We start from the raw sequence: 16,137 nt of genomic DNA, 5'->3' as shown, positions 1-16,137 counted from the left end.
AGCACTTATTCATCTGAAATTTCTTTATCTCTGTGGCCAGACGTGAATGTGGAAAAGAAATCCCACCTAGACATGGTACAGATCTGTATATGACACTCAGATTTCTGAAAAAGAGTCTGATAGAACAGAAGGGCTGGCAGAGACTCTGGAGTTTGGAGGTATTGCTAAGTTTAGGGCAAGCTCAACAAACACACCACCTCTCCCACTCCTGGGCCCCAGACAGACATCACTAATCAATAGCTGCACTTATTTCTCCTTTGCCTCATATTGCTTTGAGCTTCTTTTCCTCAGCGTGTGCTGAGACTCTATTGTCAGGGACAGAATTGGAATGGGAATTAAAAGTCCCTTTGACTTTTTTTTGACAAAGGGAGTGCTAATCTGCCTTTTTGTCATTGTGACTCTTGTTGCAGTGGTGGTTTCAATATTATTGATGTTTAGAGGCTTCTCTTTTTAACTGTGAAGTTCAGTTTGATTATGTGAGCAATTAAAAATGTGAAATTTTCCCTTCCATGAGCTTGTGCTCCTGTTGAGGAAAGCTTAAGAATCTGATCCCGTGTAGGCGGAAGGGAGTCTGTAGCTATCCCCCCCCCCCAGCATTTGATTGGAAAATTTTCAGTCACATGACAAAATTGAAAAAATTTTGCATAAACACCCAGGACCCCCCACCACCACCACTGGAGTGAGTCTACAGTGACTATCTCACTATACCTACTTTATCACGTGGCTCTCCATTCCCCCACCCATCTTATTTTTTAGTGCCTTGCAAGATGACCAGCCAGCACCTCTACTGTTCTTCCAAGTGCTTTAGAAGGCAGTCATTGGCTAGAACTCCATATTTACCTGTGGTCTTCCCCCACCCCCCCTTGGAGGTACAACTTACATACAATGAAATGTGCTATGTTCCTAATGAGTTCTGCCCAGCAGATGCTGCTGCCCACACATTGCTCTTAAAGAGATCATTTTCCTTGGACAGGAGTGGAGTAGGTGACTTTGTTACCTTTTCCCAGTGTGCTGTGCTATGGATTGAACCCAGAGCCCTGGGCATGCTAGGCAAGCGCTCTACCAACTGAGCTATATCCCCAGCCCCAGAGTTCTTTTTTACCAGCATAGACAACCAGCTTCTATGGGATCAGGCCCTCCACCTGGTGAGAGTTGATTTGTCACTTGGGAGGTGGTGCAAAGTCCCATTGAGGTGAAAAGCCCACTCTGAGCTGGCACGTGTCCTCTCTAAACTAATGTTTTTCTCCTCAGTAAAAAGAATACTTATTGTGTTTTTTTTTTTTTCCTTTTTGGGTCCTGGGGCTTGAACACATGCTGAGCATGCGCTCTCCCACTGAGTTATATCCCAGCACTTATTATTCCTTATGGCTTCTGAGGGGATGGACAGAGATAATCCAGTATTTATGACCTGAGGCCCTGCTTCCAGTCAGGAATGTCCTGGACATGGGGGATCTACAGTGAGCAATACAGATGCAAATCCCTGCCCTCCTGGAACTGACAAGGAGTGGTTGGCAGGGGTGGGGGTGGACAGGGAAGGTGAGCTTATTGGTCACTTGCATTAGAGAGAATAAGCCATGCAAGTTTCCCTGGGAAGATCACACTGGGTAGGGGGGACAGTGGATTAAGTGTTGGTCACAAGGCCTCCTATAGAGCCTGGGTTACTGTTGGGGGTGGGCGTTGGGGGGGAGCAGAGTGTTTGCTTTTGTCCCTCCTAGGACATCCCTGGGCAGATGGGAACGCTCCTTCCCCAGACTGGGCCATGGCTGTTGACTTCTGTCCTGTAACTCACAGGGAATGACACATCACAGGTAGCCTCTGAAGGACACAGGTGGCAGCTGGTCACCACTACTCTCTCCCCGGCCTCTTTTCACAGTGCCCGTTCATGGATGAGCGGATCATGTGTTTACACAGTAAGATCAAGAGTCAGGCCCTGGAGTTCCCAGACCAGTGAGTGTTGCCTGTCCATCCTTCCTCTCCTCGAGTCTTCTTGCGGTCCTGTGCATTTTATATCCCACCCCTGACATGTCTCCCTCCCCCAGGCCTGACATAGCTGAGGACCTGAAGGACCTGATCACCCGTATGTTGGATAAGAACCCGGAGTCAAGGATTGTGGTGCCGGAAATCAAGGTACCTGGAAGCCACTGCTGGCCCCCGAGGCTGACACCCTGGGTTCAGCCTGCGTCCTGTGCTTGGAATTGTTTGGCTCCACCCTGCCTTGGCCAAGCCCTGTGCCCGTTTGTCCACAGCACAACACCCTCCTCCATACCGCAGCCCTCCCATGCCCTGGGCCTCTGGGTTGCTGGGGCTGGCAAGGGGTAGTGAGGAGGTTCTGGGGGTTGTGTTCACTGTGACTGTGTTGTGGGTTCTGTGACCAATCAACCAGGCAGCCTTGCTCTTGCTCCAACTGGCTCGGGCTGATGGGGCGTCTACCCTGTGCAGACTGATCTAGGGACTTTATATGCTCCATACACTGGCTGCTAAAACTCTGTTCCTTTCCTTGACCTTGAATGTAGAGATGTGGGCCAGTCCCTTTGAGGAACTGTAGTGAGAGTGGGAGGGAATCTGTCAGCACTTCCACTTCCTCAACCTGCCAGATTCTACCCTGTTGCAGAAAAAGCTTTTTAGAGAAACCTGTGTCCATCTGCTACCCGCCTGTCAATGCCACGAGCACATATCTGGCCCTTTAGGAATCCTGAGATGTGCTTTGAGGTCTCCTAGGCACCTGGGCGGCTAGCACTGAAAGGTGTCTTAAGAGAGGGCAGTTCAAAAGGTCACATAGAAGGACTTGGACCTGAGGAGTGGGGCCGGGGACAACTCTGGCCTGGGTCCTCCTGATCATGTCCTTCCAGCTAGTCTCACTGCCTCCCCAGGCCACCATTTTCCCTTCTGTGCAGTGCGGAGGATGGCGCCTGCTCCGAGCAGAGCTTCTAGGTGTCAAGTCAGAGTGATGGGCGCTAGTCACCTCCATGCCACACAAGATCTGGGACCAGATGGAGAGCGGGGTCTAAACGCTTCTCAGCCCTGTGGCCCCTCCCATTCTTGTCTTGGCTTTTGCCTGTTTCCTTCCATCTCACTCCCGCCCTCGGCCTGCCCACCAGCTCTCCTGCATGCCTGGCCGCAGGCCCCGGCTGCTCCCTCCTGCATGCCCTTCTTGGCTCCGCTCGCTGGCAGGACCTTCTGGGAGGTGGCTGCACCTGCCCCTCACCCATCCTGTCATTCGTTGAAGCTGCACCCCTGGGTCACGAGACACGGGGCCGAGCCGTTGCCATCGGAGGATGAGAACTGCACACTGGTCGAGGTGACCGAAGAGGAGGTGGAGAATTCTGTCAAACACATTCCCAGCCTGGCGACCGTGGTAAGGCAGATGAACCACCAACCACGAGCAGGGCCCAAGACAGCCTGAGGCGCGCCAGCGGCGAGGACAGGGCCAGGACACAGCAGAGGCCTGGGAAGCAGATGTGGAGCCCGAGAGTCAGGAAGCAGCCGGGAGCTGCCCCTGGCCCACAGCTGCCAACCTTGGCCTCGGTCTCCTGTGAGGCCCCGTGGCCCATGTTTCCAGAGTGAGGCAGCCCCTCTGCAAGACCACACCGCCCCTCCTGAGTTTTTGCTTTCAGAGCATGGCAGGGGAGAGGAGCCAGGAGGGGGAGCAGGACTGGGCAGGGGCCAGGGATGAGGGTTGGAGCCGAGGTCTCATAAGATGAGGTTCCCATCTATCTGGAGCTTCAGTTTCCAGAGCAGACAGCTCAGCACGTGACGTTGGCCTGGTGGGCTGTTCCCCAGCCAGGACATGGGCTTCCTCTCTGCATACCTCAGAAAGTTCTTCCCAACTCTCGAGGGTGCAATTTGGCTTGGGAAGAACTGAGCCCCTTTTGTGGCCTTGACTTTGGGGTCCCGACACAGGAAGAAGGAAGCAGAATGTGAATTCTTCAGCCTTAACCTTGGAGACTGGGAACTGCCCAGTCGCCAAGCCTCCGCCCCTGAGGGCATCTGGCTCCAGGAAGAATCCAGGGATCTGGGGTCCAGGCAACAGTCCTAGCTGGCTGCCCTCTGTGGCCACCTTGAAAGCCCTGGTGCATTTGGCCGGCTCCAGCCCCAGCAGGCCAGGGGACCCTGGGCTCTGGGAGAGACCTGAGAACCTGCAAAGCCAGCGTCCAGCCTGGAGGGGCTTCCCCGCTTGGGGAGTCCAGATGCTGGCTCTTCCTCTTCTAGCTTTGCACTGCTCACTTCTGCTTCCCACTTTGCCTGTCTCCCTCTAAATCCTGAGCCCCAGGACACTCATCCATGTCTCCTCCCGCCTATTCCTCTGCATGACCTTCACCGTAGAGACTCACTCGCACCCACTCTCCCTCATCCTCACCCACTCTCCCTCATCCACCCTTCCACGCACCACACCCCATCTCGTGCCTGTGGCCTGGGAGGCAACTGGTGTGGGACTCTCTGCCTACTGTGGGTTCTGTTCCTGGCTGTCGCCCTGATCCCGGGGGTCTGGAGTAGGCATTAGCCATTCAGGAACCACTTCTTAAAAATTAAGAGCGGTTTCTCAGGCAGGGACGTGGTGATGAACAATACTGATATGGCCCCTGCCATCCTGGAGAGACTACCAACAGATACAGGCACAGTGTAATGGGGGCCACGGGGCTGCTCCTGGAGCAGGGACACTTGGCCCAGGTGGTGGGTTGGAGATAGCTTCCTGAAAGTAGTGGAAGTGCAACAAGTTAGAGGCAGGGTGTTGACCTGGCCAAGAGAGGGTAGCGGGGCAGGCAGTCCAGCAAGAGGGAAGAGTGCAGGCACTGTCTCCTGTAGGGATGGAGCTCAGCCAGCCAGAAGCTTCTAGAAAGTTAGGGCTGCTGAAGCAGAGCAAGGCACTGCAGAGACAGTGCAACAAAGAATTAAATCTTGACCCCAAGGGTAGGAAGGGTCTGAATCCCTGCTGGCAGAGGAGGTGGTGGGCAGGTCTAGGCCCACCTGGCTAGACTGTGGGAACCTGGCTGGGGTCGAGACCTTCATTCTCAAACCGGCTGCCTTTTTTTTTCTTTTTTCCTTTTTTCCTCCTATTGAGGTAGAAGTTCCATTAACTATATCAAAGTGAACAATTCAGTGGCATTTATGATGTTCACAGAGTTGTGCATTTGTCACCTTGATAGTTCTGAAGTGCTTTTATCACCTCAGGGAAACCTCTTACTCCTGAACTCCCTCCCTAGCCCTCCTCCCCAGCCACTGATGATCTACTGTCTCTGTACAGGTGTCCTGTCTGGACGTTCCATGTCAATGGAGTCACACGCGTATGTGGCCTTTTCCAGGGCTCATCCTTGCTGCAGCAGGTGGCTGAGTAATGCTCCATTGTATAGGTAGACCACATTTTGTTTACCTGTTCTTCAACTAATGGACATTGGCCACTTTTTGATAAATTAGTGTTTTTAAAATATTATTATTAGCAACAAACCCTTTAAAAAAAAATCAGAAGCTCAGTCAATCCATAATCCTGCTTAAAGAGGCACCATCCTCCAGAGCGTGAGCCCGGCCTTTCAGTGACCCTGCTTCCTTTGACAATATCCAAGGGTGATTAGTAAGGAACTTTCCAGGGCTCCCTGGATGGTTACAGGCTAAGTTCCAACTTCCTATAGGTGAGGGATTCTTAATCAGAGGCTGAGGGGATCCGGCTGGGCTTTAAGAAAGCTGGGGACAGATGAGGGGAGACAAGGCAGTAGAAGCAGAGAAAAGAAGCTGAGCAGGGCTGAGGGACCAGGAGGGGCCTTTCCTCTAGGCAGCCTCTACCCAGTCCTGGCTAGAGTGGGCAAGGCAGGGGGCTGGGCCAGGGCTCAGCCACTCCCAGGCTCAGTGGGATCTTCCAGGGCCTCTGTGCCCTTGTGCCCTCACGCCACACCAGCCTGTGAACTGGTGGTCTCCTTGTCCTGGGGTGTTTCTCATCCTCAACTAAAATGCAGGCTCCCGAGAAATCGCTCTTGCTGTGCCCGACCGGGGGAGTGTAGAGTAGTTCGGGCTTTGTAGAAAACACTCAGGGAGTTCCTCAAAATGTTAAGTACAGTTACAGGATCCAGAAGTTCTACAGATGCCTGTCTAAGAGAAACAAAAACACATTCACACACAAATATGAACTCCATCGTCCACCCTGGCACCGTCCGCATCTGCCCCAAAGCAGAAACTGTCCAGATGTCCAGCAGACGGGTGGGTGAGCAAAGTGCAGCCCATCCACACCGGGAACATTATAGGGCCATGAAAAGGAAAGAGACTGATGCCTGCTACAACACGGGCAAGCCCCGTGAAAGGCAGACGCAAGAGGCTGCGATTGTGGGATTCCCTTCACAAGGAACGTCCAGAAGAGCTGGTCTGCACCCACACCGAAAGGGCTGGGGGTCGGGGCCCAGAGTGGCTGTTGCCGGGTTTGGCCTTCCCTCCTTCTCTCCCTGCATTGCCAGGCATCGCTCCACCTCTGAGCTACACCCCAGGCTTGTGTTTTTTTGAGGTAATCTAAACTTTTCCAAAATTAGATAATGGTGATGTGAAAATACTAAAAGCCACTGAATTGTATACACTCGCCCCTCCATAGCTGCGAGTTCCACGTCTGTGAATTTAAACATGTATCAGACATGTTCAGAGATAGTGGTTGCTTCTATATTGAACATAGTCCAGACTTTCCCCTCGTCCTTTCCTGAGCAGTATGGCGAGATCAGTATTTACGTAGCATTTCCATTCTGTTAGGTGTAAGTCATCCAGAGATGGTTTAAAGCCTACCAAGAGGGTGTGTGTAGATGTGCAAACACCGAGCTGTTTTATGTGAGGGGGTTTGAGCATCCACAGCATTCCGGAGCTGGTGTGGGGTGCGTTCTGAGCTGATGCTCCTGGGCTTTAAAATGGTGAATTAAGGCATGTGAATTATATTTCGGTTTTTTTTTTGTTTTTTTTTTTAGAGAGAGAGAGAGAATTTTTTTTAATGTTTATTTTTTAGTTCTTGGCGGACACAACATCTTTGTTGGTATGTGGTGCTGAGGATCGAACCCGGGCCGCATGCATGCCAGGCGAGCGCGCTACCGCCTGAGCCACATCCCCAGCCCCAATATATTTCGGTTTTAAAAAAGCACCCTCCCCCACACCACCCCCAGAGCAGTCCCGGGGAAACATGGTTGGTTTGTCACTGGGGCAGTCACAGCTGGCTATCCCTGAAAAGAAGGGCTTGAAGATGAGACAGGTTGATGGGCTGGGAGGACCACCTAGCAATAGCTCAGGTGAGACAGATGGTGCCAGGTGTGCCCCAAGGGACACGCAGGCCAGCTGTCCTGGAGCTTGAGGTCCGTGGGGTCAGGTAGGCTGGGATTAGATAATGACAGGCTTTGCATGTTAGACCAAGGAGTCTGGATTTGAACTTGGCCTCCAGGAAGCGGGGAGTGGACCCATGGGACATGGGGATGGGTCTGGCTGGTGTATGTTGGGGGCTGCCACAAAGGCTGAGGGAGCTGATGGGGGTCTGGGAGAAGGAAGGAAAAGGTTGTTGCCTGAAATCTCCCCATGTGACCGAGCAGTCACCTGCTGCCTCCTCTCCCTCTTTAGATCCTGGTGAAGACCATGATTCGGAAACGCTCCTTTGGGAACCCATTTGAGGGCAGCCGGCGGGAGGAGCGCTCGCAGTCTGCCCCTGGGAACCTGCTCCTGTGAGTGTCCACCGCCTTCCTCTCAGGGTGGGGGCTGGAGGGTAGGCCAGGGCATCCCTGGAGCAAAATCAAAGGCCAGGAGACCCGCCCTGCACACTGTGCTCCCTGCCTTGGGTCTCCTCCCGTTGCCCAGCCCACAGCCTTGTGTCGGGAGCTCCTCCAGACTGAGGTCTGGCCTTTTCACTGGGGGTCTCCTGATAACCAGCACCCCTGCCCTGAAGCACAGTCCCAGAGGGTGGGGTTTTAGGCTGTGTAATGGTTGAGCACTGGGTCTTGCCCTGGGGCTCTACGTCTTAATGCAGAGAGCTGTCTGCCCACCTGCATGGCACTGGCCATGTGAAGTAGGAGTTGGGGTCTGCTGTCTCTGGGGCGGGGGGTGGTATCCCCGTGGCCCCTTCTCACTTCCCTTTTCCCTCCCTCTGGCAATTCCAGCAAAAAAACAACCAGGGAGTGGGAGCCCCTGTCTGAGCCCAAGGTAACGCCTGCCTGCCTGTGCGCAGCCTCTGCAGGGGCCTGGGGGGGGCAGGTGCAGAGCACGGGGGCGTCTTCTCCAGGCCATGTTCCTTCCAGCCTGGCTGCTGTGCTCAGCCTCATTTTGGGCCTCTAGACCTGGGGATAAAACTAGGGGCCTCGAGGGGCTTGGGCCCGATGGCGGGTCCTGCATGTGGGCTGGGGCTGCGGGTGCATGGCGCTCCGCCCGGAATGCCCGTGAACTCACCCTGGTCTTTAGACCCAGTCCCTGCATACTCAGTGCACGGCAATGGCCTTGAAGCTCTGTCACAGGCCCAGGGCTGCCGCTACTGAGAGCAGTGGTTAGAGCACACGTCAGGCCTGCTACGCCCTGTGACTTGTCTGCTGGCTTAAGATCTGGAAAATAAGTCCCCTCTGCCTGTTGCAAAGGGGCATAAGAATCCTGTGGCCTGAGTAGGAGCTCAGCCTTTTCCTCTCCGGGATGGCCGACCCTCCTCCAAACACACTTCCATGCCAATGTTACTAGCACCTCCCAGGACAAATGAGAATTCTTGTCCCTAGAAGACTGGAAGCTTTGATTGGCAGAACCACTGCTCGTTCCCCAAGTACCTGCAGCACAGTGGAGACCCCAGTGTCATTCCCACAGGCTTGATGTGGCTACCTGATTCTCCACTGGCAGCTCCAAGCAGTTAAAAATAGCTTCATTGGGGCTGGGGGTGCAGCTCAGCGGTAGGATCCCTGCTCAGCATGTGCAAGGCCCTGGGTTCAATCCCCAGAACACACACACACACATATAGTTCAATGACTTTGAATGTATTGACACTTATGCAACCATCACCACAATCAATTTTTATGAGCCCAAGAAGAAGAAACCCTGTACCTTTGAGCTGTCTACATCCAACTCCCTCATTTCTCAGCAACTGCTAATCTACTTGCAGTTTTCTGTGGATTTGCCTGTTCTGGACATTTTCTATAAATGCTTTTGAGTCTGTTTTTTTGTTTTGTTTTTTTGGTATTGGGTAACGAACCCAGGGCCTCACACAAGCTGGGCAAGCACTTCTTCACCACTGAGCTGCTGTCCCTGGGACGGGGGGTGGTATCCCCGTGGCCCCTTCTCACTTCCCTTTTTCCTCCCTCTGGCAATTCCAGCAAAAAAACAACCAGGGAGTGGGAGCCCCTGTCTAAGCCCAAGGTAACACCCGCCTGCCTGTGCGCAGGCTCTTTTTTTTTTTCCATTTTTTAAAAATATTTTTTTAGTTGTTGATGAACCTTTGTTTTATTTATTTATATGTGGTGCTGAGAATCAAACCCAGTGCTTCACACATGCTAGGCAAGTGCTCTATCACTGAGCTACAAAGCCAGCCCCATTCTCTGCTTTTTAAATTTTATTTTGAGACAGGGTCTTGCTAAGTTGCTGGCCTCAGACTTGGGATCCACCTTCCTCAGCCTCCTGAGTAGCTGGGGTTACAGGTCACACTGCCATTCCTGGCTGTGTCTGGCTTCTTTCACTTAACCTCATGTTTCTTAGGTTCCTCCCTGGTGTAGCATGGATCAGTGCTTCATTACTTTTTATGACTGAATAATATTCCACTGTTTGGATGGAGCACATTTTGTTTATCTATTCATCAATTGATGGACATTATTTCTATTTTTTAGTTGTTAAAAGTGAACAATGCTGCATGCAGTTGTGTATAAGGAGAAGTTGACTTATGAGCCAGGTGCTTATGCAGTAATCTAGGAGGGGCCCTGCTTTGGAGATGTGCTTTTGAGACAAAAGCAGGGAAAACACATTGGCATTAGCAATCAGGTTCGACCTTCAGCAGCCCCAGAAGGCTGCCCGACACCTTGTCTTGTTCCCAGATATCCCAGAAGCCCAGTGACTAGGCAGGCCTTTGGTTTGAGCCTCACAGTGTGATAGTAGAAGCCTAATGGGCTGACTTTTCCTTGGGCATTCTCTTCTTAGTCTCCCTCTTAGGGTCTGCCAAAAGTAAGGCTGCTTCCCCTCTGTGAGCAAGTCTGTTGTTTCCTTTTGGGGAGGCAGGCGGGATATGGAGGGGACCAGGGTTTGAAGTCAGAGGCACTTAACCACTGAGCCATATCCCCAGCCCTTTTAAAATTTTATTTAGAGACAGGCTCTTGCTAAGTTGCTTAGGACTTTGCTAAGTTGCTGAGGCTGGCTTTGAACTTTGGATCCTCCTGCCTCAGCCTCCTGAGCCACTGGGATTATAGGCGTGCGTCACCAAGCCTGGCTCTATTGTTTCTTTCTGTTTCAGTTCATAACTGCAAGACACCAACAGACTGAGATTAGCCCTTGGTGTTTTGCTGCTGCTTCATTTCCACACCTCTGGTGCTAGAAACCCTGGGAGTTGCCTGCTGGCAGCTGTGAGCAGGATGTCTTGCTCTAGGAGCTTATAGAGCTGGGGGTCCTGGACCACGGGCTGCCTGCTGTCTGCAGTGAGACCCAGCTGGTGCCAGCAGGTGGCACGGAGGGCAGAAAGCAAGGGTCTCATCAGACAGCTAGTCACAGCTCTGTCCTCCCTGGGCACTTTACATCTTGTTCTTTGTCAGAGACAAGAAGCCAGCAAATGTGATTTTCCTAGGGATGCATAGGCACCGTGATTTCCCAGCCCCTAGGCAGGGACAGAGGCTCCCTTCTGGCCAAGGGCACACAAGTCTTCGCTGGGAATGTTGGACAGTAGCTTTGAGTGGCATGCTCAGCTTAAGGATGCTGAGGTCCTTGGGCCCTTCCTTAGAGATTTCCCCTCCTACGACCTGAGACTCAACCCACAGCAGCCACACCAAGCAGCTCCAGTGAGGTGGGGGGCTCTTCAGGGACAGAAGGGCTCTTCCTCCCTCTTCTGAGAAGGGAGGGGCCATCTTTTCCCTCCCAGGTGGTCTTCCCTTGAGCCTGGATATAGGGAGCTAGGGCCAATGTTGTGGCCATTTCCAGAATGCCACTAGGTGCCAGTCCAAATTGGGTAGGCCCCGCCACTGCCCCACCAGGAGCTCACCATAGGGACTCACAGTTCCTGCCCTGCATGAGCTTTGGCCTCCTGGGGAGGGGGTGGTGAGACTATCAACCCTCGGGGATACCCTACAGAGGGGCCCACCTCCTGCTTGCATCTGCTGTAGTTTTATGTTTTGGGCAAGCATTGCTTCCCTATTTATGGAGGACGTGGTCTTCTTGGAAAAATTTAAGTGATCAAGGGCAGGTGACGTGATCGCTTTGCAGGTGGTGCGAGGCAGCACGCCTGGGCGGTTGGTGTCCCGAAGTGGGCGATGGTCAGGGCCCTGCCATGGTTTCTCCAGGCCTTAACGCTGGTTTTCTGTTCGGTGAGCAGGAAGCAAGGCAGCGAAGACAGCCTCCGGGGCCCCGAGCCAGCCCCCGTGGGGGAGGAGGAAGTACTCTTGTGAAAGGTGGTCCCTGCGTGGAAAGTTGGGGGGCCCCCGGCCCCAGCTCCCCCACACATGTGCTTCCACAGCAGCCCGAGGAGGCACTGGAGCCGGAGTAGCTGCCTGGACGCTCGACCTCGCATGCCTGGCCATGTTGCCCTGCACGGGCTGCTGCACCCTGCGTTTCCATAGCAGCATGTCCTACGGAAACCGAGCACGTGTGTAGAGCCTTGACCGTCACCTCTGGTTATGTGTTTTTCCTTTATTATTTTAAAGGGGACAAAAAAAAAAAAAAAAAAAAGACTTGACTCCGTGACGTCGACCTTGGCCGCTGGCTGGCCGGACCGGCGGGTGTGAGGAATTGCAGACCAAACCCACGTGCGTTTTGGGATAATTGCTTTTTAAAAATGTTTTTATGCCAAAAATCCTTCAAAACCATGTCAGATATACCAAGGGAATGAATGTGTGCGGGGTTTGAACAGCGCAGAGGAATGAGCAGGAGACTCCAGCAGGACTGGGGCCAAGGAGCAGATGCTGCATTTGAGGAGTGGAAGGAAGGCTTCGAGACTCCTTCTGCAAACCCCGAATCGAGGCACCTTCCAGAACCGTGGATGAGCAGGGCTAGCCCTCAGTAGCTGCAGAGAGCATCAATGCAACTTATTTGCAAGAAGGACTTTAAAATTTTTTTATGGGTAGAACTGTAGTCAGGAAAACTGAAAGGGCTTGAAGTTTAATTGCTTTTTGAAGGGGATTTGCCAACCCTAGGAGCCTTCAGCAGCCGGGGCGGGGGAGAGGTTTGCCTGGAGGACAGAATGCGGGCCCTTACACCTGCCACTCAAAGTGGGTTTCTGGAAAGGTTGGCTGGGCTCCAGTAAATCTCTTTGTTCAGTTACAAAAACTTCAGGGTGAAATCCTACACTTCCATGTACATTACATGGCTTATGATTCAACACAAAAATATTTTCAATTGTCTAACTAGACTGAACTCTAGAGAAGTTCAGAGGTTATTTAGAGCTTCCAGGACACGCCACAGCTTCCCCGTGTGATCTGAGAGCCAATGAAATCTAATGCCTGTATATTAGTAGCTCAGCTTGTTTATGACCTGTGTATTCCTGAGCCTGCTGAGGTTCAGTTTGCATCTTAACCGCTCACTCGCTGCAGTCAGCCAAACACTTTACCTGCTTTGTGGAGGGCTCTGAGGGAAATACTCTCACTTGGCTGAGACACAAATGAACATCCTTAGCGTCAAAGCTTTGGTAGGGTCCACACAGTGACCTTGGATCACCCTTTTAGAGAAAGGTTGTTGAAACTCAGAGTATTCCTTGGGATATGGAGGAACTGGGTGCTAGCTAGCATGGGATGTTCCCTTTTGTAGCCAGAAAATTTGATCTTTTGACTTCCAACCAAAAGAAACTTCCCAATGCTGAGATGTTTGGCTGAGGTTTGCATGTGACTCTGCCCAGAGCCACACACTGGTGAGTGTGAAGTTCAAGGGGGTGGGAAACTGGAAGGACTTTGTGCTGGGAGGACTTTGAGATCTGGTCCTGGGAGGTAAATTCAGTGCTGGGCCTTGGAAGACTGATTTTTTTGTGGTTTCAGTTTGATAAGCCTTGGTTCAAGGACTTTGCACAGAGACAGAAGCAAAGCCTGTGTCCCCTCCCAGCCATTCACAAAGCCTGGGCATTCCTTGGCTTCCATAGATTTTCTTAAGCTCTTGATTGTAGTTTAGCCAGGTTTCGCGTGCTGTTGTAGAAGCAGTTAGAATTAGGGAATGCTGGTTCCAAAGAGCACAGACTCCAGTGTAAAGAGGGTCGTCTTGCCTGCTTGCTTTGTCTTTGTAACCTAGTATTTGCGCTTGTCTCCCCACTGCTTTAAATTTAGGGGAAATGACCCAGTAGCTCCACCTCTTCTGGTAGCAGATGGGGTCTGGTGCGTTTGCAATAAGCACCTTGCAGTGGTTAAAGTCGCCAGTCCTTAGGCTTAGCCCCAGCCCGCGTGCACGGACTCTGCCTGGCTGAGTGGCCGAGGAGGGCAGGCTGCATGCAGAGCTCTGCAGAACTCCTCTCGTGTTTACACGCCGCATCGGGCAATGCCATTTCTCCCCACCATGAACTCGTCATCCCAGATGTCTTATGGGGAAGCCCAGTGGCCAGGCAGCACCTAGCCATTTGGGTGGGTGGGGTGGGGGAGGTCCACACCATAACTTTTATTTATTTAGTTTTTAAAATAAACACCAAAGAAAGCTGTGGAAAGGAACCTCTCCTCGTGGAAAGCATAAGTAGACATGGCTGTCACTAGGGCCACCACTCTTGGAGCACAAACGTGGAGTTTTTAAAAGCCAGCTTGGCCAGGAAAAGGGAGAAGCTGTCAGGAGCAGCTTTTTCCAGTGGGCAAAAAGGATGCCTGTGCTTCCTCGAGTTGCTGGCTCCTCTGGGACCAGTGTGGTGTGAGCCCTGCGGCCTGCACCTGTGGCCTGGAAGAAAGCACAAGCCTCCCACATGCTTTTCTTTTCCTCTGCCTGTTTCCACCTCCCCTGTCCATTCCAGAGGTGGCCAGTGGTCCCCAGAAACCTTATCGAGCCCCCTGTTGGCATTTGGGCCTGCAGAGGCCATTACTCTGGCCTTTCCATGGGGTAGAGCTCCTGTCCACAAAGCCTTTCTGGAACAAGGAGAACCCCTGCTCTGGGGGAGGCTGGGCCAGGCTGTGGCCCTCACCCATCTTCCCTAGGGCAGCTTCACGTTGCTGATGGTGGAACCAGGACCCCCACTTGCTTCCAAGGTGCTAGGGAAGGTCTCATAGTCACGGGTCCCATCTTTTCTTCAGCTTCATGGGCCGAGTCTCATGGGACTTTTGACTTTTCTATTCTGTGATATCTTCGATGCCCGATGCTTCTGTTTTATTCCTGATCCTTTCTACTATGCATTTTCCTTTTATCAGGTGTACAAAGTTAAATACTGTGTATTTATCACAAGTACATGAACTTAAGAGAAAGATAAGCCTTTGGTGTTTTTCCACAAATGATTAAGCTTCTCTGTAAACTTGAAATAAAGAGACAGCAAAATGGTGCAAAGTTTGGGCCTCAGGGGTTTTTTTTGTTGTTGTTTTGGGTTGGTTGTTTATTTTGTCCATCTGTCCTTGTGTCTGCTCTCCTTCCCTAGGTGAACAGAAGGTTACATGTCCCAGTCAATGCTAATGTAGCCAGCAGACCACTGATTTAGGGCATGTCCTCATATGCTGCTGCTCAGTGTGACTCCAGGACCAGCTGTGTCAACAGCACTTGAGAGCAGGGCAGAATGCACACACTCAGGCCCCGCTTAAACACGCTCACAGGTGACCCACCTGCAGGTTGAAGTTTGAGAAGCCCTGCTCTAGTGGACAGGTAAGGGCAAGATTCTGGCGGAGACCAGACAGGTGAGTAGTTCCCTCATGTGGAATGTGTCCTGCGGTCCAGGCCTGCTCTGTTACACTTCACCCCAGGAGGTGGGTATTAAACTCATAATGAGGATCATCACCTGTGAGCTGAGGCTCAGAAAAGTTAAGTTGGTTGTCTAAGGGCTGGAATTTGTCGGCAAAGCCCCTGGTCTTTGGCGTCCTGAGTCTTGGTGCTTGCTGGTTCTGATGGCATCTGGATGCTCCTCCAGGCCAAAGGCAGAGGAGTCTCTGCATTTCAAGTGTGGCTCTAGTCCTTGGAGGTGCTCTCTTGGCTTTAAATTTCATTTTTCTGTTACTAGGGGACAGCAGGCAAAGTCTAACAAATCCCCATTCCACTGCTGCAGAAAAGCATTGAAATGCAGGCCTTCAAGACTCAGGAGCAAGGGGCTGCCATCCCAAGACCCCACTGCAAATCTGAGGGAAGGGAGGAGGGGTGCACACAGGTGCATCATGGAGCAGAGCTCCAGGGGCACAGAAGACTCCTGATGGCACCAGGGTGTGCCAGTGAGAAGGGACATGGTCAGAAGCAAGATGAGACTGGTGAGTGAAATCAGTAGTGCTGCCCAACACCCATCCCTCACCCCAACTGGCCTTTGCATTCCATTTCAGAAAAGAGAAGGTCAAATGCAGCCCCCCATTACAGAAGACCACTGCCATCACTCCTCAGCTGCAGGGTAATAGACAAACCATTTTTCTTGTCTGTTTGTGCTACTATAACAGAATGCCTGAGGTGGGGTAATTTGCAAAGAACGGAAATTAGTTTTTTGGAAGTCTAAGATTAAGGCACTGGCTGGTTTGGGGTCTGGTGAGGGCTGCTCCCTGCTTCCATATGTGCCCAGAAGATGGAAGGGCTGCAAGGGGATGAGCTCCTCATCAAGCCCTTTCTATATGGCACCTAGTTCCATTTATGAGGACTATGACCCAGTTTCCCTCCCAGTCCTGTTGTACTGGGGACTCAGTTTCCAACACATGAGTTTTTTGGGACACATTTAGATCATATCACGATTCCTAAAGATTCTAGCTCACTTTTTGGGGGGGGGGACGGTACTGGGGATTGTTTGACTCAGGAATGCTTTACCACTGAGCCATATCCCCAGTGCCAAATGAGCATTTTAAAAAAGGCTGCATGAATCAGCTCCTTACCCCCTTGGTACTGTAGAGTGACCCAACCATG

General features: G+C 52.1%; 1 protein-coding gene across 15 annotated transcripts in view; it reads left to right on the top strand.

Moving 5' to 3' along the window:
- Positions 1 to 16,137, top strand: part of Camkk2 (calcium/calmodulin dependent protein kinase kinase 2) — a 52,971-nt gene that overhangs the window by 30,493 nt on the left and 6,341 nt on the right. Inside the window, exons 12-18 of one of the 15 annotated variants that reach the window (XR_013434821.1) lie at positions 1,874 to 1,947; positions 2,040 to 2,127; positions 3,227 to 3,355; positions 7,567 to 7,667; positions 8,100 to 8,142; positions 14,690 to 14,910; positions 15,573 to 15,637. Coding sequence is in view for 10 of the 15 variants with exons in the window: in XM_078039191.1 (XP_077895317.1) it covers positions 1,874 to 1,947; positions 2,040 to 2,127; positions 3,227 to 3,355; positions 7,567 to 7,667; positions 9,288 to 9,330; positions 11,480 to 11,650 (606 nt within the window). In the remaining 5 variants the exon portion in view is untranslated. Of the gene's footprint in view, positions 1 to 1,873; positions 1,948 to 2,039; positions 2,128 to 3,226; positions 5,349 to 7,566; positions 7,672 to 8,099; positions 8,143 to 9,287; positions 9,331 to 11,479; positions 14,602 to 14,689; positions 15,638 to 16,137 lie in introns of those variants that run through there. The other 14 variants (XM_078039194.1, XR_013434820.1, XM_078039191.1 and 11 more) reach the window with 14 other exon arrangements.

The sequence above is a fragment of the Ictidomys tridecemlineatus genome, chromosome 2, assembly GCF_052094955.1.
Source record: "Ictidomys tridecemlineatus isolate mIctTri1 chromosome 2, mIctTri1.hap1, whole genome shotgun sequence".
Taxonomy (NCBI): Eukaryota; Metazoa; Chordata; class Mammalia; order Rodentia; family Sciuridae; genus Ictidomys; species Ictidomys tridecemlineatus.
This window is presented reverse-complemented; position numbering and strand designations above follow the sequence as displayed.